General features: G+C 42.7%; 2 protein-coding genes across 9 annotated transcripts in view; one reads left to right on the plus strand and one right to left on the minus strand.

Moving 5' to 3' along the window:
• The window catches only part of Nqo2 (N-ribosyldihydronicotinamide:quinone dehydrogenase 2), a 29,677-nt gene extending 21,986 nt beyond the window's left edge, over positions 1–7,691 (minus strand). For 2 of the 7 annotated variants that reach the window (XM_087590051.1, XM_087590048.1), the window contains exons 1-3: positions 7,429–7,691; positions 3,770–3,857; positions 1,384–1,548 (exon numbers count right to left, since the gene is read on the minus strand). In XM_087590051.1, the coding sequence (XP_087446177.1) occupies positions 1,384–1,548; positions 3,770–3,776 (172 nt within the window). In that variant the 5' untranslated portion in view covers positions 3,777–3,857; positions 7,429–7,691. 7 annotated transcript variants of the gene reach the window in all.
• Positions 1–22,873, plus strand: part of Serpinb6a (serpin family B member 6A) — a 118,555-nt gene that overhangs the window by 59,958 nt on the left and 35,724 nt on the right.

Genomic DNA, 22,873 nt, shown 5'->3' on the forward strand with positions numbered 1-22,873 from the left:
ATGTGGAGGAGGTGTGTCACTGGGAGTAGGCTTTGAGGTTTCAAAAGCCACCACCAGATCCAGCGTCTCACTTCCTGCCTGAAGATCAGGATGCAGCTTTGAGCTACAGTACCATGCCTGTCTGAATGCCACCATGTTCCATGCTATGGTGATAATGGTCTAATGCTCTGGAACTTTAACAAGCCCCCAATTAAATGCAGAGTAAGACACACCCAGCAAAATAAATATTTAACTTCAGTGGTGCTGGTCACTTGTTAGCCACAGCTGACTCTTCAGTCCCAGCTGACCAGAACCACAGAACCTTAATTCAAAATAGTAAATAAGAAATGGTCTCTATGGTCTTTAAGTAACTCTCACACTTTCCTCTAAAACTTCACAAGTCAGGCTTCCAACATTTGCATTTCTCTTTAACATTCTTTTCTTCCAAGCTCCCACAGAACATGTCCACCAAGCTTTTCTCACTCAAACACTCCATGGCTTTTCCCACACAAAGTTCCAAAGTCCTTCCACAGTCCTCCCCAAAACCAACATGTTTAGGTCTGTCTCAGCAATACTCCATTCCTGATACCAAATTCTGTATCAATTGGGGTAACTATTGCTGTGATGACATACCATGACCAAAGCAACTTGGGGAGGAAAGGGTTAAAAGGCTTATACTTTCACTTCACTATTCATCATTGGAGGGAGTCAGGACAGGAACTCAAACCAGGTGGGAACCTGGAGGCAGGAGCTGAAGCAGAGGCCATGGAGGGGTGCTGCTTACTGGCTTGTTCCTTCTGGCTTGCTCAGCTCAGCCTTTTCACAGAACCCAGGACCACTAGCTCAGGGGTGGCCCAACCCAGTGTCTGAGCCCTCCCTCTCAATCACTAAATTAAGAAAATGCCCTACAGGCTTGCCTACGGTCTGATCATATGGAGGCATTTTCTTAATCTACGTTCCCCTCTTCTCCAGTGACTCTAGCTTGTGTCAAGTTGACATAAAACTAGCCAGCAAACAGTAGGAAAATTTTCTTAAGGGCATCTCCGGGGATCCTATCCATAATAGGCTTGGGGTATGAAAGAGAAAGCTTACTTGGATATTTTTTCCCTTGAGAAGACTAGGTCTGTGGGCAAACTGATTATACTGGAAATCCTAGGAAGCCGTTCCTTTCCCCAGAATTAGCTTCACTGTGCTCAGGCTCCCAGGTATTTAGAAGCCAGTGCAGCAGTGATGCAAATGGATCCAGTCATTGACCTAGAACTGCAAGCCCAAATAAATCTATCCTCCAGGTGCTTATGTTAGGTGTTCTGTGAGAAGTGAGGAAGCAATGTCAGCTACTGCTGACATTTTAACAATTATACAATTCAGAAAGCTTTAATACACATGATTTATAGTTGGACTCACCAGTAACATCGTTTCTTGTGGCCCTTGGCTCGAAGTTCATGGTGTATAAATCAGACACAGTGACTGTGCATCCCTGCTTGCTCAGTTCTTCAACAGCCACTTGCTTCATGGACCCATTGAAGGACTTGGGTTCTTGGTGTGCATAGACAAGGAGCACTTTCTTACCTGCCAAAGGGAATATATGTTTCCTTTGAAAAGCAAATCCTTTTTGCCAAAACCCAGTGCAGACTAGGGTAAAACTGATGTGTGGGCACATCACTGTATTGAGTCAAAGAAATCAGCAGCCTTTTAAATGGGTCATATAGTAATGAATATTTTAGTGCTATTATAAGGCACTGTAACCAGACTTACTAATGATACAACTTGAATAGCTTGTACTTTTTTAATGTTTGGGACCAGAAATGATTTAGAATTTGGATTTTTTTCAGACTTTGAAATGACTTATAGACTTTATAAGTCCACACCCCAAATTGAAAATTCAAAATTGTAAATGCTCAAAAGCCCAAACATTTTGATTTTGGAGATTTGGTAATCATGTGCTCAGAACTATATTTCTCTATTAAGATAGTCAACCTTTACTCATAATACAATGAACCAAGCCATGTCTCTTTAGAAAACATACAACAAAATTCTTCTAAAAGCCTGTTCCATTTTGGTTAGCCTCTAAGACAATTTTTAGCCTTGCTTTATAACAGAAAACAAAACAAAAACAATAGGAATTCATCTCTTGTGCCTACATTGGCAGTCAGCAATAATGGAATGTTTCAGACAAGTGTGTTCTGCTCGATCTCCCCCAGGTCTATGGACACTTGACACTGAAATAAAATAGACTCTGGCCTCTTGTGGGGGACAGGGCCATGAGGAACCTATCTTTTGAAGGTGACATTGAGACAGGAAGATTCTAAGAATAGGTCATGAAGGCATGGTTTCTATTATGAACAAGCATGAGGACCTGAATTTGGATCCCAGCACCCACCAAAAATGCCAAGGATGTCAGCACATGTCTGTAACCCTATAACTTGGTGGGGGATAGAGACAAGAGAGCTCACTGGCCAGCCACAGTGTACTCTAGATTCCATTACAGACCCTGTATTTACAACATAAAGTTGAAGGGGCTGGAGAGTGGCTGCTCCTCCAGAGGACCTGTGTGCAGTCTCAGTACCCACATGGCAGCTCACAACCATCTGAAACTGTAGTTGCAGAAGATGCCCTCTTCTGACCTCTGCCAGTGACAGACATACATCCATGCAAACACTCACATACATAAGAAAACAATTTAAAAGTTAGGTTCTCTACCTATGCGTGAGGAAGGAAATTCCAATGTCAATCTCTGGCCTTCTCACGTGCTGACATAGGCAAACTCACACATACACACACACACACACACACACACACACACACACACACACACACACACACGCACACACACACACACACACACACTATGTCTATGGTGTATGTGTAAAACTCTCATGTGTATGTGTGCATGTGAATGTGAGTACACCAATGCACACATGTGTATGGAGCCCAGAGGTCTGTGTCAGGTGTCTTCTTCAATGGCTTTTTATCTTATTTCTTTTATAGTCTCTCATTGAACCATTTTGGCAAGATTGGCTAGCCAGAGAGCTCCAATGCCTCTGTCTGCTTGCTGGTTTATAGGCAAGCACTCCTGTGCCTGGATTTTGTGTGGGTACCAGGGATCTGAACTCAGATCTCATGTGTGCTTGCCAAGCATGTTACAGACAATCACTAAGACTTGATTTGAACTTTCTAGGACTCTGAATAGAAAACACATCTAAGCTTGAAGCAAACACTTTCAGGGCATTCAACTGAGTGCAAAGGTCGAATTTCTTGTGTTAAGGATTAAATATGAAGTTTTATTTAATTTTCTAATGTTTCAATTCTATAAAGGAACTGTACTTTGAGGGCTTTCCGAGAGAATGAGTATAAGTGAAATACCTGTATCCGTGTTTTTCACTTAGGGGCAGTGTTAGCAGTCATGGGTACAGCTGTCAAAGGTAGAGAAGTTTCTAATTATCGTAACTTGTGATGGAGTACTCCTGGCATCTAATGAGTACCACTCAAGAACTGTATTAAATATGCAACAAGATAGCACCCCAACACCGATCTGACTTCAAACATCAGTACTATCGAGGGTGAAAAATCCAAAGTCAGGTACAAGAGACATAATACAGCTGCATGGAGTGCTTGTCTGACATGTACAAGTAAATACTGTGAATGTAAAGAAAAACGTATAGAATGTACATTAGAACGTTCACAGTGAGGTAAATCTACATGTTCTAAAATGAAAGAAGGCAATGTTATATATTATTGAGTAAAAAATGAGTTGTAAAATTATGTATGTATCCCCATAAGTAGTCATTACCTGCCATGTTGGAGAAGACAGATTCTCTGATCTTATACAATAGCCAGAAGTTTCAGGTACTGTCACTCTCCTTGGTTATTGTAACAGTCTGGAAGAAGTAAGAGGAAGAGTGGAAGATCGAGCTGAGGTTAGGATACCAAGTGTAGGCCCCACATGGCTGCTTCTCAAACACATCTGAACAACAGTTTTTCAGAGGGTGAGGAAACCTCTCTGGAGACGGGGGCTTCCTGGTGTAAACCATACACGATGTCAAACCGGTGTTTCCCTGTGTTTTTTGCAGGACTAGAACTTTCCATGCAGGAGCTAGAGAGGAGCTCCTAGGAAATGAGCCACAGACAAACAACTGAGTGGTGCCTGCTCAGCCAGCCTTTCCGCATCCCAGGATTTCAGTTTTAGCAGTGAGTGAGGCTGATAAGACAAAGGGCATGGGGGAAGTCAAGGGGTGTCACTGTGCATCGCTGGGCCTTTTCCTCAGCTGTAAATAAGGCATGCTTCAGTCTTCCATCTAAAACAGTGGTTCTCAGCCGTCCTGAAGCAGTGACCCTTTGTTGTGGTGACTCCCAACCGTAAAATTGTCTTCATTGCTACTTCATAACTGTAGTTTGCTACTGTTATGAACTGTAATGTAAAAATCTGATATGCAGGATAATCTGATATATAAATGACTCTGGTGAAAGGGTCCTTTGACCTCAGAGGGGTTGTGGCCCACAGGTTGAGAAGCACTGCTCTAGAGTCACAGGGTGGCCCAGAAAGTAAGAAAGATGGCACGCACACACTTGGCTATAATGTAATGTGATTCTAGGAGACCTTGGGTGGATTTAGCATGTGCAAGCAAGCCCTAGGGTTGGCCAGCACACCTCCCTTCAGTAAAAGGTTTTTGGATAAAATGTGCTTCCTAATGGGCTTCAAACACGAGGAGGCTGTCTTAGGGTTTTACTGCTGTGAACAGACACTACGACCAATGCAAGTCTTATAAGGACAACATGTAATTGGGGCTGGCTTACAGGTTCAGAGGTTCAGTCCATTATCATCAAGGTGGGAATGTGGCAGCATCCAGGCAGGTGCGGTGCAGGCAGAAATGAGAGTTTTACATCTTCTTCCAGTGGCAAACAGGAAAAGACTGGCTTTCTGGCAGCTAGGATGAAGGTCTTAAAGCCCACGCCCTCAGCGACACACCTACTCCAATAAGGCCATACCTCCTAATGGTGCCATGCCCTGGGTCATGCATATACAAACCATCACAGAGGCTCATATATGTCATTACTGTCTTGGCTAGCCATCTCCAGACAGCTTTCTAGAGGCAGGATGTGTTGGTTCGAATGAGAAATGCACCCTCATAATCTCTGGTATTTGAACATTCAGTTCCCATTTGGTGATGCTGTTTGGAGAGATTATGGGGACATACAGCCTCACCGGAGGAAGCATATCACTAGGAGCAGGATTTGAGATTATATGGCCGTACCCCACTTCCCATTCCCTCTCTCTGCTTCCTGCTTGTGATTAAAGGGGAACTCTGGGATCCCTGCTCCTGTCATCATGGCTGCTGCTAGCTGCCATGCTTCCTCGCCTTGGTAGACTCTTATCCCTCTGAAACCATAAGTCAAAATAGACTCTTCTACAAGTCACTTTTGGCCACTGTTTCATCACAGCAACAGAAAAGTAACTAAGATACAATATCTCCTGCTATTGGCAGGAAAAAAAAGCCACAACCAAAACTCAGATAAACATCAACCATGAAAAACCAAACAATCCAATTCATATTTTTCTCCAAAGTTATACAGATGAGCCTAATAAGCACATGAAAAGGCACATTGATCATTAGAGAAATATAGCTAAAATGAAACTAGGTTCTGATGTTGTTGGGCTACTTGAGACACAAGATTTTGACACAGTTCTGTTTGTTTACTCATTAAGTCTAGGGGAAAGCTTAGAAAAGGTCAAACAAAGTTCAAAGTTCTGCCCTTGGTTAGTGATGCATGTTGACAGAGCAGATCAAAAGTTTCCCTAGCAGAGTACTAATCAGAGGACTTTCTCATATCTCAGTCACTAAACATTATGTAGATGCCACAAATCCACATTTCCTCTCTCTGTTCCATTGCAGAAAGGTTGTCTAAACAGAGAGAGTAAATGGTGATATTGAGCTAGCCATTCAAAAACCTGGAGCAAGAGAGAAGTCCAGGAGAGTAAGCTGGCAGGTAGTCGGGTAAAGACCCCGTGGGAACTGATCTGGAAGAGGTCAAGAAACAGCAAGAAAAGTTATTTTGCTGGCCTCTGGTTTGAAGTGAGTGGCCAGTGCTGCAGCCAGGGATCTGGGTCGGGGAATGAGGACTGATAAAGATTTTATGCAGCGAGTAACAGAAAACCTTAGGCAGATAGCACCAAGGTTGTTACATCTTTTCAAAGATTCCCAGGGCCACGGCAGGTGAGCAAAACACATCCTGAGATTCCCGAAGTGGACCCAGGACTTTGACAGCAGTGCCATTAGGTGTACTTTACAGTCTTCTACCTCCTCATGCCTCACCACCCCATCTGTGCTACTCAGCCCAGTTTACACATTTGTATCATTACATTGAGTGGCTGGCTGGGTGCATCAGGGTTGAAATTTCCTCTTACTCAACTCTCCCAGCGTAAGAAATGGGAACATAGAGACAATCTCCTGATACAGGCTCTTCACTCTCAGATACTCTCCTTAGTTAGAAATTGCAAGTTACCCAGGGTTTTGTTTGTTTTGTTTGGGGCGGAGGGGTGGTTGTTAGCCTACAAGCCACGTGAAATGAGCCACATGATATTTAGAGATAAGCATAATTTTGTCTTAACCTCCAGTAGTTATTTTGGTATTTTCACTGTATCATTTTCCATGCCTCTTTCTACACACGTGGGCTCTATTGTGGTCATTCTAACCGCTTATATGTTATCCCATATTGACATCATTGCCTGCCTGATGCACTGTGCTCACTTAGGTTATCTTTACCCAGAGTGCGCTAGCTCGCCCCCATCCCTACCCCTGGAAGCATTTACGATTCACAAAAGTTCAGTCTTCTGTATCTTTCTGACTGAGATTTCCAGAAATTACGGGTTACAGAAACCGATAGTTTTACATTAAGATTATAGAAGCTGATATTTCTTTTGGGCCAGAGTTCTTGAAGGCAGAGTGAACCGCTGTTGCTTCAGGTTCCAGGGTAAGGGAAGGCACCCTGTACAAACTTTGCTCTCGGCTCATTTTTATTTTTACCCCTTGGTAAAAAATATGCAGTGACCCACAACTGTTCAGTATACAGAAGTGGGCTGACCAAATGCAACTATTAACGTTAATCAAGACCTGGACTCAATGTGGACGCGCCTGCTGATACTTAAAGAAAGCCTCGAGGTGCCAGGAACCTTGGGAACACGGGTCCACAGTTTAATACGCAAGCTAAAAACCGGAAGGGACCTCTTTAGTCCTGCATTTCCCCCACCCCCAAAGTTGCCTGCAGGAAGGGCGCGCATGCCCCAGGGAAGCAGTGAACAGACTCTCACCTCTGCCTCCTGGAGGGAACACTGCACACAAACGCGACACAGCCACTGTCAAGGGCAGGAATGCCTATAGCGTGCCGGCAGGCACTGCGGCTGCGCACGGGGGCCCAGGGCCCCTCCCCACCCGGCCCCGTCCTCACACTGACCTTTGGCCGTTTGTGGGCAACAGCCCGCCCACAACTCCCTTTAGGGCCTGTCAGTGCAGTATCATTGGACTTCAATCTTCCCTCCTCTCCAGTCTCCTTGCAGTTCCTGCCCCATGGATCTGGCCAGAAGCCTGTGCTGGGAGATAGGTAGTGGCGCCTTTCTGCCTTGTACCTTATCCTTCACAGGCACTAATATATCCAGGCAAAACAGCACGAAAAGCCCCACAGTGTACTACTGGGCAATCAAAAAAGAAATGAGTTGTGAATACATCCGGCTTCAAACTTCAGGGAATTTCCCAGAGTAAGAGCATCCAATCCCGAAAGGTTATGCATTTCATGATTCTGTTTCCTGAAAGAGCAAATTACAGGAACAGGGAATCAGAGTAGTGGTTGCAAAGATTTAAGAATTAAAAAACAATATTTGTGTTGAGGGATGCATTCGTTGCCTGTCCTATCAGCATCACACCACAGTAAGACACTTTTGCCAGATGTCATCACTGGAGGAAACAGTGGAACGGACATATAGGCCAAAACAAAATAGTTAATTAAAACAAAATGTTGCAAGACCTAGGACCTCCCTTAAAAGCTGGAAAGTCTTGGGGCCAGTGCTGTATGTAGTTGGAGAGCTGGGGAAAGGAGCTGGTAGGAATTTTAGGTGAAAAATTGTGTGTGTGTGTGTGTGTGTGTGTGTGTGTGTGTGTGTGTGTTTGCTGTTGGCTTTCTGGCTTTCTATCCACAGGGACATCTTACCAATGTAAGGAATGGTGGTGTGCTGATCTCTCTGCTGCCATTTTCTTATATTAAGAGGTGGAATATGGCATTTTTACTGCACTCCTCAGCAGGGTCAGAGCTGCCGGTGAGTCCTGACCTGGAGATAGTCTACATTTAGTAGTAGAGCTGCAGGCATACGTGCCCCAGCACCTGTGGGATCATGTATGGGTGGAGTACAACTGCGTCTGTGAGTAAAAGAACTCACAGACGCACTCTAGGTAAGCTGCTTTCCACTGGGGACTAGAAGCAGAATGGTTTCCGTTGGTGTTTATAATGGTGTAAGTTGAGTAGAAGTTGAGAGTTCACTAGGAACACAATCTTAAGAGCTTTCCACCAGTCTGGGATTGTTTCAGTTACAGCAAACAAATAAGACCAACATTGAATGTTGAGTTTCAGCTGTGGGTCATGCTCTCAAAATGAGCTGCACCGATAATAAACATTGCCTCAAGGGATTTCCAGTTAATCATTTATGTCACTTTAATGTTGCAGAAATGGGCAAGTGGAATTAGGAATATCAGGCAAGGAGGCAGGAAAGCCTATCCTCAACTCCTCACCTCATATGTTTTGTTTCAGAATAAAATAGAACTCTGTATGGCTCCTTTAAAGATGACAACACTAATCAGACTGCCTCTGAAATGTTTGCACAGCTCCAAACAAAAACTTTTCCGTTCAGTTTGGATCTTGAATGTCCCCAGAAGTCCATGTGCTGATGAGGGCTTGTATCTGGGCCCTGACACTTTTGGAAGGTGGTGGAAGCTGTAGAAGGTGCCTATAGAAAACATTTGGATGAATGGGATACGCCACTGAAGGGATGTGGGTACCCTGGCACTCTCTCTTTGGTTTATGCCTCTGTCAGATGAATCAGGCTCCTCCCCACACACTTTCTGCCAAGATAATTAGCCTTTGCACAGGCCAGAAAGCAATAGAGTTAGCTAATCTTGAGCTCAAACCTCTGGACCCATCAGCCAAACGGACCTCTTTCTACCTTTAAGTTGACTTATCTCAGATGCTTGGTTATATACCATTAAGTAATAACTCCTCATTTTTCTTTCCCCTAACCTCTTGGTGTTATGGTTTCATCTCTGTGATAGATATCCTGATTAAAAATCAACTTAGGAGAGAAGGGGCTTATTTCAGTTCACAATCCTGTTACTGTGTATGATAGCAGGGAAGCCAAGGCAATGGGACATTAGGACAGCTAGTCACATTACATCAGAATCAAACACAGAGAGATGCATGTTTACACTTACTGCATATCTAGTTCTCTTTATCTTATAAACTCTCTGTCCAAAGCCAGGGAACAGTGCTGCCCACATTCAGGCTGGACTTACCCACATTAATTAAGGCCAGCCCAGACAGTTTTCCACAGACATATCTGCAGGCTAGTCTGAGCTACACAGTCCCTCATCGGGAATGTCTCCTCAAGTGATTGTATCAAGTTGGCAATTAAAACCAAGCATCGCAATTGGTGACTTCTAGTTTATTTTCTGTTTCCAATGACTTGTATATTGTCTTTCATATAAGTGTGTTATTTCCACTTGGCTTCTTTACCTTGAAAATCTGGTTGCCAAAATTCATCCATGATGTAGTGAATACTAGAACTTCATCCCTTTTTATAGATGAATAATGTGGACACACACACACACACACACACACACACACACACACACACACACTACATTTTGTTTATCTATGCATATGTTGATAGACAAGATGCTTATTTTGAGTAATTTTGTATTGACTATTGATGTATGCTTACTTGTCTCAGTTCCCGTATTCAGTCTTTTTGTGCACATACCTAGGAATGGAATTGTTGGGTCATATGGCTGTTCTATTTAGTTCCTTGAGAAATACGTGTGGTAACAACATTCCTATACTTATTTAAGCAGTATTTAAACTCTTAAAGATTTTTTTTATGTGTGCTTACATGAGTTTATGTGCACCATGTACATGCAGGTATTTGCAGTGGCCGAAAGAGGGAGTTGGATCCCCTGGTACTGGAGTTAGAGCTTGCTATAAGCCACCTAAAGTGGGTGCTGGGAACCAAAGCCAGGCTCTCTGTAGAAGCAGCAAGTGCTTTTAACCCTGAGCTGTCTCTACAGCTCCCGTTTTGGAACCTTAATAATGTCTGGCCTTTGATAAATTTCTTCTCAGTTGGTGCACCTCCAGGTTTGTCTTCCTGCTTGTTTGGAGGTTTTTTGTTTAGGGTCCGTTGAACCATTTGGAATTGTTTTCACTTTTCTTGATGTTGTGATGATGAGAAGAACCATAAGAGATTCAGGGCTCACCATTTAAAGAGGGTAATGAAGTAATAGTCTACATTGTGTTCTCAGTTAGGAAGCAGAGGGCAGACAGGAGATAGGGTTAGAGTATACACGCTCAAGACTGACCCCTACTGACCCACTTCCTTCAGCAAGGTTACCAAATGGTACACATTTGAGCCTATGGGGAAACTTTCACATTCAAACCATAAAGGGCTTTTAAGATGTTGGAGTTCTGTTATTTGGGCTTCTGCTGTATTACAGGAAAGGCTTAAGTGAGTTCTAGTCTTCTGTGGTTCTTCTGAGCCATGTGGATCTTATTGAACAAACACAGAGGACGCAGAGAAATAAAGATGGGTAATAAAATTACCCATGGTAACTTTATAACCACAAAAATGTTAAGTCTATACTATTTTGGTAACCTCGAGGGAGAATTCTTGCTGACTATTCTTTTCTATACTTCTGACACATACTATCTGAATACACTATGAATTAATGTAATTGTTTCTGTGTCATTTTGTGCCTAAACAGCAGAGGGCAATATTAAAACTACCCCTAGAGTTTGTAAAAGTAACTGTAGTAAACCTCTGGCTGCACCTATAAGAATATGAATGAATTTGAATATCTGAGGATGACTTTTGAACTACATTAATACATAATGTTAACTCTGACTTTTTCCCCTTCTTCCTTTGAAAAATATTTAGTTAGAATGCAGAAGATTAACAGTTACCTTGAATTTTGGGCCAAAGAAAAATTGGTTATTATTTGAAGATTTCACTTTAGCCAAAACTAAGTAAAATGTTAACTGATCAAAATGTCAATTTTCAGCTTCCTTCCTGATAGAATGATTTGTGCCTCATGCCGTTAAATATTAATATGTAAAGTTGCAAATGTCTGGCACATTAAAGTTTTAATCTTGGAAACTAAGATTACAGTTTTTATAAGATTATTGTTATTTTTAAATAGAGTATTCTTTTCTTCCTTTGTGTGTGAGTGCAGGTGTGTGTTGGTGTGCCGCCAGATGTCAACATCTAGTGTCTTCCTCAATCACTCTCACTGTATTTTTTGACATATGTTTGTCAATGAGCAATGAACTTGGAATTCATTGACCTCAGCAAGGCTAGGTGGCCAGCACGTCCCAGAGCCATTCTGCTCCACCTGCCTCCAGTCCTGGGGTTATAGTGACTGCTACCACAATGCTAGATTTTACTTGGTGCTAGAAGTCAAACTTAAGTCTTCATGCTTACACAGCAAGCCAATCAGGTCTATGTAGTACTATTATGTCTAAAATACCTAAATAAATAATTAAATTACACCCCCAAACTCTGACCTTTTATCAGTACCCCAAAGATGGATTTAAAGGATCAACAGATAGTATGATTAGTATTTAAATACTTATTTTTATTATTAATATGTAGAGTGTTGACTCTGCATGCATGTAGGCGTGTCACATGTGTGCCTAGTGCATGCAGAGGCCAGAAGATCCCTGGAACTGGAGTTGCAGAGGTTGTAATCCATCATGTGGTCACTGAGGATTGAACCTGGGTCCTCAGGCAAAGCTGCCAGTGTCTTACCTGCTAAGCCATGTATCCAGCCCAGGATGGTTCATCCTGATTATCAATTTGCTTCAGTCTGAAAATCAGCTGGAAGACACCTCTGAGCAGGTGTGTGAGAACATTTCCAGGAAGAATTAACTGAGGGGAGAAGACTCTCCCCCAGACCACGTGGCACTTCCCACAGCAGCCAGGAGTAGAGGTCCGAGGAGAGACAGTGCTGCTTCCTTGAGTGTGCTTATCCCTTTATTGCTGCTGCTGCCTTCACCTTCCCTGCCGTCCAGAGATTCTCCAGGAATCTCCGAGACCTTCAGTGTCGTATTGGGACTGTTGAGGTGACTCTCCTCATGGTCTGAACAGCTACTTGGTCCCCAGTGTTTTCAGCGTGTAAACAACAACCACTGGACTACTTAGGCCCCATTGTGTAAACCAATTAAATAAATCCCATTATAACTATAGGTTCTATTTCTCTGGAAAACCCTGCCCATTCAACTGGTTCCCTCTGTTCCTCTTTCCAATAGAATAAATCTCTTTTCTCTGCTTTAGTCCATTGCTTATCTCTTTAATTGATCTGTTGGGGATGGATGGTCGAGCCTAACTTGTTAGGGCTGCTAGGCTCAGGGTTTGACCAGGAGAACTCCAGTGACAGGAGCTGAGCACATGACTAACTCAGGTTGGGCCTGTTGTCCCCTCTTCCCCTTCCAGACTTCCTGATCCAAGAAACCTGCAGATAGCTAGTATTTTGCTTTTTACAAGAGGGTGAATGCCTCCCTTCAGTTTGTAAAGTTTCCTTTTAAAGTCAGATTAAAGTATGTCTCAGGAGTCAGTGTGGAAAAACTAAGACTTATCCTATGCAACTATGAGCCCCTCCAACTTATTCAGATACCCTCTGTCCTCAGATTCTCTTGGGAACTTCATTTAGAGAACTCAGGGAAAAGTTAAAAACTGTGTCCCTCTCCTGCAGAAGATATCCACCTTCACTAGGTGGCACTGTTTGGTACATGGCCTCTTGCTTATGTCTGAATTGTTGCAAACAATCCAAAATAAGGTGATTTAGCTATGATTCTTCTACCTTCTTTCAGAAAATAATTCCAAGGATTCACTTTGGCTTTTGACCTGACCTGGCAGAATATATCACCCCAGCTGTCTGCTGCTTGCACATCTGGCCTTCATTGTGAGCCTGGACTGATAAGGCTGACTTTCTCAATTGAAGCCTGGCCAACTCTACTGTCTTACCTGACATGGAGCCCTACTGGCCTTATGACACGTGCATAAAGAAATGATCAGGGACGGTTCAACCCAAACTATATCATTGTCTGTCTACTGGATGGAATGCAAAAAGCCAGTATAAAACTCATTAATTTTAATTTGAGTCACAGGAGATGACACTGCTTCAGAAAACCCTGTTCTCTTTCAATCTACGTTAGTTGAAACTACATCCAAAAATATATGTCTGGATCCCGAGAGTCTAAGGGTGCCAAGCCATTCATGGCTATAGGTTTGCAAGCCATGCTTTTCACTTACTTGGAAAGAGCTTCAGACACTGGACCAAGGATCTTACAATCCTTTGACTGTTTTACTACAAGGTCTTTTGTCACCAGGAGGTGACCTCAAGCACCTGAAAGACCAAACTGGGAGAGGACACCGATATTTCCATCTCAGGAAATCCTAGAGCTCCATCTAGTGGGGATTCTTACTAAGCCAGGGCTGTCCAACCTTTTGGCTTCTCCCCCCACTGGAGGAAGAATTATTTGTCTTTGAGCCACACATTAAATACACAAATACAAAAGCTGACGAGAAAGGGGAGGGGTGTGTATTATTTTCCTACACATATGTGCCATGGCAGAGAAGGAAAAAGTCCTCACATAATAACCTATTTTTAACTGGATTTTTTAATTTACATTTCAAATGTTATCCCCTTTCCTGGTTTCCCATCCATAAACCCCCTATGCCATCCCTCTCCCCCTTCTTCAATGAGGGTGCTCCCCTACCCAACCACTCACCCCTTCCTACATCCCTGTCCTAACATTCTCCTACACTGGAGGGTCCTCCCATTGGTGCCCAACGTGGTCATCCTCTGCTACTACATATGCAGCTGGAACTATGGGTCTGTACACGTGTACTCTTTGGCTGGTGGTTTAGCTCCTGAGAACGGTAGTTGGTTGGTTGGTTGTTGTTCTTATGAGATTGCAAGCCCCTTCAGCTTCTTCAGTGCTTTCTCTAACTGCCTTCACTGGGGACCCTGTTTTCAGTTCAGTGGTTGGCTGACAGCATCCACCTTTGTATTTGTCGTGCTCTGGCAGAGCCTCTCAGGAGACAGCAGTATCAGGCTCCAGTGAGCATTGCACTTCTTGGCATTAACAATATTGTCTGGGTTTGGTGGCTGTATGTATATGGGCTGGATACCAAGGTGGGGCAGTCTCTGGATGGCCTTTCCTTCAGTTTCTGCTCCAAACTTTGCCTCCATATCACCTCGTATGATTATCTTTGTTTCCCCCTTTAAAAAGGACTGAAGCATGCGCACTTGGATCATCCTTCTTCTTGAGCTTCATGGGGTCCGTGGATTTTATCTTGGGTAATCCGAGCTTTTGGGCTAATATCCACTTATCAATGAGTGCATACCATGTGTGATTTTTGGGATTGGGTTACCTCACTCAGGATGATATTTTCTAGTTCCATCCATTTGCCTAAGAATTTCATGAAGTCACTATTTTTAATAGCTGAGTAGGACTCCGTTGTGTAAATATACCACATTTTCTGTATCCATTCCTCTGTTGAAAGGCATCTGGGATCTTTCCAGCTTCTGGCTATTATAAATAAGGCTGCTATGAACATAGTGGAGCATGTGTCCTTGTTATATATTGGAGCATCTTTTGGGTATATGTCCAGGAGTGGTATAGCTGGGTCCTCAGGTAGTGCTATGTCCAATTTTCTGAGGAACCTCCAGACTGATTTCTTTAGGTGCTTCTCAGCCATTCGATATTCCTCAGTTGAGGATTCTTTATTTAGCTCTGTACCCCATTTTAAAAAAATGGTTATTTGGCTCTCTGGAGTCTAACTTCATGAGTTGTTTGTACATATTGGATATTAACCCTCTATCAGATGTAGAAATGCTAAAGATCTTTTCCAAATCTGCTGGCTGCTGTTTTGTTCTAATGACAGTATCCTTTGCCTTACAGAAGCTTTGCAATTTTATGAGTTCCCATTTGTCAATTCTTGATCTTAGAGGATAAGCCATTGGTGTTCTATTCAGAAAAATTTCCCCAGTGCCCATTTGTTCAAGGCTCTTCCCTACTTTTTCTTCTATTAGTTTGAGTATATCTGGTTTGATGTGGAGGTCCTTGATACACTTGGACTTGAGCTTTGTACAGGACAATAAGAATGGCTTGATTTGCATTCTCCTACATGCTGACCTCCAGAACCAGCAACATTTGTTAAAAATGCTACTTTTTCCTACTGGATGGTTTTAGCTCCTTTGTCAAAGATCAAGTGACCGTAGGTGTGTGGGTTCATTTCTGGGTCTTCAATTCTATTCCACTGATCTACCTGCCTGTCTCTGTACCAATACCATACAGTTTTTATCACTTGCTTTGTAATACAGTTTGAGGTCAGGGATGATGATTCCCTCAGAAGTCCTTTTATTGATGAGGATAGTTTTCGCTATCCTTTTTTTTTTTTTTGTTATTCCAAATGAATTTGCAAATTGCCTCTTTCTAACTCTGTAAAGAATTGAGTTTGGATTTTCATGGGGACTGCATTGAATCTGAAGATTGCTTTTGGCAAGATGGCCAGTTTTACGATATTAATCCTGCCAATCCATGAGCAGGGGAAATCTTTCATCTTCTGAGATCTTCAATTTCTTTCTTCAGAGACATGAAGTTCTTGTCATACAGATCTTTCCCTTACTTGGTTAGAGTAATATATACCTCACACCGAGGTATTTTATATATTATTTGGGACTATTGTGAAAGTTGTCATTTCCCTAATTTCTTTATCAGCCTGCTTATCCTTTGAGTAGAGGAAGGCTACTGATTTGTTTGAGTTAATTTTATACCCAGCCACTTTGCTGAAGGTGTTTATCAGGTTTAGTAGTTCTCTGGTAGAACTTTTGGGGTTACTTAAGTATACTATCATATCATCTGCAAATAGTGATATTTTTACTTCTTCCTTTCCAATTTGTATTTCTTTGACCTCTTTTCATTGTCTGATTGCTCTGGCTAGGACTTCGAGTACTTTGTGTATGGAGAGGGTAGGCAGCCTTGTCTAGTACCCGATTTTAGTGGGATTGCTTCAAGTTTCCCTCCATTTAGTTTGATGATGGCTACTGGTTTACTGTATATTGCTTTTACTATGTTTAGGTATGGGCATTGAGTTTCTGATCTTTCCAAGACTTTTAACATGAAGGGGTGTCGAATTTTGTCAAATGCTTTCTTAGCATCTAATGAAATTATCATGTATTTTTTTCTTTGAGTTTGTTTATATACATTGAGGGATTTCCATATATCAAACCATCCCTGCATCCCTGGGATGAAGCCTACTGGATCATGATGGATGATCGTTTTGATGTGTTCTTGGATTCAGTTTGCAAAAATTTATTGAGTATTTTTGCGTCGATATTTATAAGGGAAATTGGTCTGAAGTTCTCTTTCCTTTTGGGTCTTTGTGTGGTTTAGGTATAAGCGTAATTGTGGTTTTATAGATGGTATTGGGTAGTATTTCTTCTGTTTCTATTTTGTGGAATAATTTGGACAGTATTGGTATCAAGTATTATTTGAAGGTCTGATAGAATTCTGCACTAAAACCCATCTGGTCCTGGGTTTTTTTTTTTTTTTTGTTGTTGTTGTTGAGACTTTTAATGACTGCTTCTGTTTCTTTAGGGGTTATGGGATTGTTAAGATCCTGATATAACTTTGGTACCTGGTATAGAAATGGTATAGAAAATTAACCATTTAATTCAGATATTCCATTTTGTTGAATATAACCTTTTGTAGTAGGATCTGATGATTTTCTGAATTTCTTTAGATTCTGTTGTTATGTTTCCCTTTTCATTTCTGATTTTGTTAATTTGGATACTCTCTCTGTGTCCTCTGGTTAGCCTGGCTAAGGGGTTTATCTATCTTATTGATTTTCTCAAAGAACCAGCTCCTGATTTTGTTGATTCTTTGTATAATTCTTTTTTTTTACTTGGTTGATTTCAGCCCTGAGTTTATTTTCTGCAGTCTACTCCTCTTGGGTATATTGGCTTGTTTTTGTTCTAGAGCTCTTAGGTGTGCTGTCAAGCTGCTAGTGTATTCTCTCTCCAGTTTCTTTCTGCAGGCACTCAGAGCTATGAGTTTTCCTCTTAGCACAGCTTTCATTGTGTTCCCTAAGTTTGGGTATGCTGTGCCTTCATTTTCATTAAATTCTAAAAAGTCTTGAATGTCTTTCTATATTTCTTCCTTGTCCAAGATAATGAGTAGAGCATTGTTCAGGTTCCATGTGTATGTGGGCTTTCTGTCGATTTTGTTGTTATTGAAGACCAGCCTTAGTCCATGGTGATCTGATGCATGGGATTATTTCAATCTTCTTTTATCTGTTGAGGCCTGTTTTGTGACCAATTATATGGTCAGTTTTGGAGAAGGTACCATGAGGTGTTGAAAAGGTATATTCTTTTGTTTTAGGATGAAATGTTCTATAAATAACTGTTAAATTCATTTGGTTCATAAGTTCTGTTAGTTTCTCCGTGTCTCTGTTTAGTTTCTGTTTCCATGATCCATTGGTGAGAGTGGGGTGTTAAGTGTCCCACTATTATTGTTTGATGTGCAATATGTGCTTTGAGCTTTAGTAAGGTTTCTTTTATGAATGTGAGTGCCCTTGCATTTGGAGCATAGATATTCAGGATTGAGAATTCATCTTGGTGTATTTTTTTCTTTGATTAATATGAAGTGTCCTTCCTTATCTTTTCTGATAACTTTTGGTTGAAAGTTGATTTCATTTGATATTAGAATGGCTACTCCAGCTTGTTTCTTGGAACCATTTGCTTGGAAAATTGTTTTCCAGCCTTTTACTCTGAGGTAGTGTCTGTGTTTGTCGCTGAGGTGTGTTTCCTGTATAGAGCAAAATGCTGGGGTTGGGGATTTGGCTCAGTGGTAGAGCGCTTGCCTAGCAAGCGCAAGGCCCTGGGTTCGGTCCCCAGCTCCGGAAAATAAAATAGACTGATGCAAAATGCTGGGTCTTTTTTATGTATCCAGACTGTTAATCCCTGTCTTTTTATTGGGGAATTGAGTTCACTGATGTTGAGAGATATTAGGGACCAATGATTTTTTGTTTCCTGTTATTTTTTTTCATAAATGGTATTCATTTATTCAATGAAAAAGAGGGACATTAAGCCACTTTCATTCATTTTTCTCCCAAACTCTCAAAACTCCCTTCCCTCATTAAAACAAAACCTAAAGGAAAAACAACAAAAACTAAAAACCCACACTGAGAAACCACACAGTACCCAAGCCCGCCCCTCACAAAATTGAATGGGTGTTATTACAGGAATGACACCGGACTCCCAGTCACGGAAAGAGCTGTTAACTCAGGTTTGTAGATTATCAACACTGTAAAATTATCTCTATTGCATCTCTCAAACTGGAAAGTGATCACATTACAGACCTTAGGTTATAACGACCACAGTATGGACCAGAGTCCTATTCTTCTAGGATCCAGGCAGAAGGCAAGTGTTCGGAGTCAATTTACTTTGGAGAGAATGGAGGGGAGCCCTGGCCACGGTCAAAAGGCACTGGGGTCTTCCTGGAGACAAATGAGCAGAGTGAGCTCCCAAGGAACAAGCTCACTTCCATCTCCACTCTAAGACTCTAGAATATAAAGAAGGGGCAGGGTTTCTCTAGCTCTAGCACCCCAAGACTCTGGCGGTGACTCGAGCACCTTGTTAGAGGCAAACCCAAGAGTCTCCAAGGCAAATCTCAACTGTGGGGTTTCTTTTTTTGTTATTAAGAAATGCCTACCTACCTCTCATACATAAAGCTTTAAAACACATAGAAAATACACCCATAAGGTCTTCTACCGTGCGTTCTCAAGAATGAAATTGCCACTTAAAGTTCTGCCAAAAACAGGCTTTTGCTACTAATGGAAAGACAGAAAGAAGGGAGGAAGGGAGGGAAGGAGGGAGGGAGGGAGCTGACAAAACCCAAGCCCATCTAATTGTTCATCAGCAGGGGTAGATACAGGCTCAAATTAAGACATTTGTGTGTGTGTGTGTGTGTGTGTGTGTGTGTGTGTGTGTGTGTGTCTTCCTCGGGGATGGCTCCCCAAACCTTAAAGCCTAACACTCTGGAGCCAACAGCACACTTTCCATAACCCTGTGACAGATGGAAATGTGAGGTCTTACAAGAAGGAGGAACAGAGGCTACTGGTCACACGTGGGCATTTCCACTCCCACTCTGCACCTCAGTACCGCTTAAGAAATCCCATTCACCCTGGCTACAGCAAGAGGTAGTTTAGGATCTGTACCCCGCCACCCTAACCAAGCTGCATGAGAGAAAATGTTTAGCATAATCTACTTAGCCCATTTTACATTGTTTTCCTTTTTTATAGGAGGAAGGTTTAAAAAACATGTAACATGGTGAGTTTAGAGCATGTGTTTTTGGGGAAGGTTGGACGGGGCTCCTAAAGTGTGTAGGTAGGGCCCCAGACCCTTTATCTTTCTTTGTTAGACTGGGAAAAACCAGCAAATACCTGTCAAATTTCAACTTTTAAAGCCCACGCTGCCCTTAGGAAAACAACCATCTAGTTCAATACTGCAAATCTTTTGCACAAAAACCCAGAATGGTGGGAGAAGGAAGGAGTGGCTGGCTCTCCTGTTTGTGCTCTTGGCTGTGCTGTCATACAACAGGGACGGTGGTGTGTTCTTCCAGGCAGCGTGGAGTCCCTCATGGTCCTCACCAGGAAACTTATCAACGGGATTACCCCCACCCCCCAGCTCTTCCCATTTTGGAGCATTTATGTGTCACAAGTCTCAGGAACTTTACCAGTAGCACCACTCTTAGCTCAGATAAGCAGAAATAAGGTCACTTATAATGCCTTAAGGTGTGTCCCTCTGTGGCTATCTCTTTCTGCCCATTACCACTTTTTGGTTTCTATTAACTTAGGATACTTTCTTTAAAAACAACCGTAACAGAGAAAGAAAGGACAATAATTATATAGGATTATCCATTGAAGCCTTAGACAAAGCAGAGAGACAGATAGACAGACAGACAGACAGACACAGAGAGGATATTAATGTCAACAGGACCTGCAGACCAATTGCTAACATCTGTCACACGGGGACAGGGGACATGGTACTTTTAAAATGATCAGAGCACACTAGTCACCACAGGCTTTCCATTGAATGTCAACTAAGGACCTGACACACGAAGTATCAGAGTGGAGAGACATGGGACTTGTGCTTGGGGTTGTGAAAAAAAAAATCTTGCAAGAAAACCAAGGAAGCCGAGACACAAGTCTTGCCATCCCCAGTTCAGCTTGTGGTGGCTGTGGCGGTTCCCTGGTCTTCCAGGCTAGGGAGTGGCTGAGGCTGGAGGGCCTGGAACAGGAGGTGGAGGGACCCCATCTGCAGGAGGCGGCAGCGGCTGCTGTGGTGGAGGAGGATACATGCCGTTTGGTGCTGTGAGGGGTACCCGGGGTCCTAAGATGTTTCCGGGCATTGGAGGCATACCGGGAGGGGTAGGGCCACTCCCAGTAGGGTGAATGTTAAAACTTGCTGGCCCGGCCCCCGTCCTTCCTCCGGTACACGGCCAACCCGGAGGCCGCCGCCGCACCCCCTGCACCCACGGCGCCTGCTGCTGCTCCCGGACCACCACGTGCTGTCGTGGCCATAGTCACCGTCCGTCGTGTCTACCGCCCGGCCTAGCCTGGCCCTCGCGGCGTTTCCCGTTCGCACCCGCGCGCGCGCGCGCGCCCGCAGATACCACCTCCTCCTCCTAGCCCCGCCCAGCCAACCCTCTTCCCGTTTCCTGTTATTTTTGTTGTTAGAGGTGGAATTACGTTTGTGTGACTATCTTCTTTTGGGTTTGTTGCAAGAAGATTACTTTCTTGCTTTTTCTAGGGTGTAGTTTCCCTCCTTGTGTTGGAGTTTTCCATCTATTATCCTTTGTAGGGCTAGATTTGTGGAAAGATATTGTGTAAATTTGGTTTTGTCATGGAATATCTTGATTTCTCCATCTATGTTAATTGAGAGTTTTTCTGGATATAGTAGCCTGGGCTGGCATTTGTGTTCTCTTAGGGTCTGTATGACATCTGCCCAGAATCTTCTGTTTTTCCTAGTTTCTGTTGAGAAGTCTGGTGAAATTCTAATAGGTCTGCCTTTATATGTTGCTTGACTTTTTGCCTTACTGCTTTTAATATTCTTTGTTGTGCGTTTGGTGTTTTGACTATTATGTGGCTCGAGGAATTTCTTTTCCGGTCCAATTTATTTGGATTTCTGTAGGCTTCTTGTATGTTCATGGGCATCTCTTTCTTTAGGTTAGGTAAGTTTTCTTCTATAATTTTGTTGAAAATATTTACTGGGCCTTTAAGTTGGGAATCTTTGATCTCTTCTATACCTATTATCGTTAGGTTTGATCTTTTCATTGTGTCCTGAATTTCCTGTATGTTTTGGGGTAGAAGCTTTTTGCTTTTTGCATTTTCTTTGGCGGTTGTTTCAATGTTTTCTATAGTATCTTCTGCCACTGAGACTCACTCTTCTATCTCTTGTATTCTGTTGGTAATGCTTGCTTCTATGACTCCTGATCTCTTTCCTAGGTTTTCTATCTCCAGGGTTGTCTCCCTTTGTGATTTCTTTATTGTTTCTATTTTTGTTTTTAGATTCTGGATGGTTTTGTTCAATTCCTTCACCCGTTTGGTTGTGTTTTCCTATAATTCTTTAAGGGATTTTTGTGTTTCCTGTTTAAGGGCTTCTACCTGTTTACCTGTGTTGCCCTGTATTTCTTTAAGGTAGTTATTTATGTCCTTCTTAAAGTCCTATATCATCATCATGAGTTGTGATTTTATATCAAAATCTTGCTTTTCTGCCATGTTGCAGTATCCAGGGCTTGATGTGGTGGGGGAACTGGGTTCTGATGATTCCACGTGGCCTTGGTTTCTGTCGCTTATGTTCTTGACCTTGCCTCTTGCCATCTGCTTATCTTTGGTGTTAGCTGATCTTGCTGTCTCTGACAGTGGCTTGACCCTCCTGTAGGCCTGTGTGTCAGCATTCCTGGAGACCAGCTTTCTCCTAGCAGTATCTGGGTACACAAAGCTGTGGCATAGAGTCAGCTCCTGGCGCTGGTGTAAACCGGAAGAATCCTGTCACAGACTGCTCCTCAGTTCTTGTGTCCTGAGGGCTCCAGGCCAGTTCCTTTAGGGTAAGAAATGTGAACAGAAGTGGTTGGTGGTCTCACCTGTGCTCTCAGTATTGTCCTTACTTCTGATAATCTAGCTCCTTCTCCACAGGACCTCAGTACAGAGAGCTGTGGCACAGGGTCAACTCAGCCTCATAACGATCTTTATTGTGCCATGCCCTGTTCATAAGAGTCTTGTTTGTTTTTTGAGACAGGGTTTCTTTGTGTATCCCTGGCTGTCCTGGAACTAGCTCTGTAGATTAGCCTGGCCTCAAACTCACAGAGATCCACCTGTGTAAAGAACTGGGATTAAAGGCATGTGTCACCACTGCCCAGCTTCAGAGGAGTCTTTTGAAATCATCAAATAGATCTGAACATGGCGAAACATGCCTTAAATCCTAGCAAAGGCAGCAAAGGCAGGCTGTTATCTGAGTCCCAGGCTAGCCTGGTCTACAGCATGTGTTCCAAGACAGCCAAGACTACAGAAAGAAACCCT

This window comes from Rattus norvegicus, chromosome 17 (assembly GCF_021556685.1).
Source record: "Rattus norvegicus strain SHRSP/BbbUtx chromosome 17, alternate assembly SHRSP_T2T, whole genome shotgun sequence".
Taxonomy (NCBI): Eukaryota; Metazoa; Chordata; class Mammalia; order Rodentia; family Muridae; genus Rattus; species Rattus norvegicus.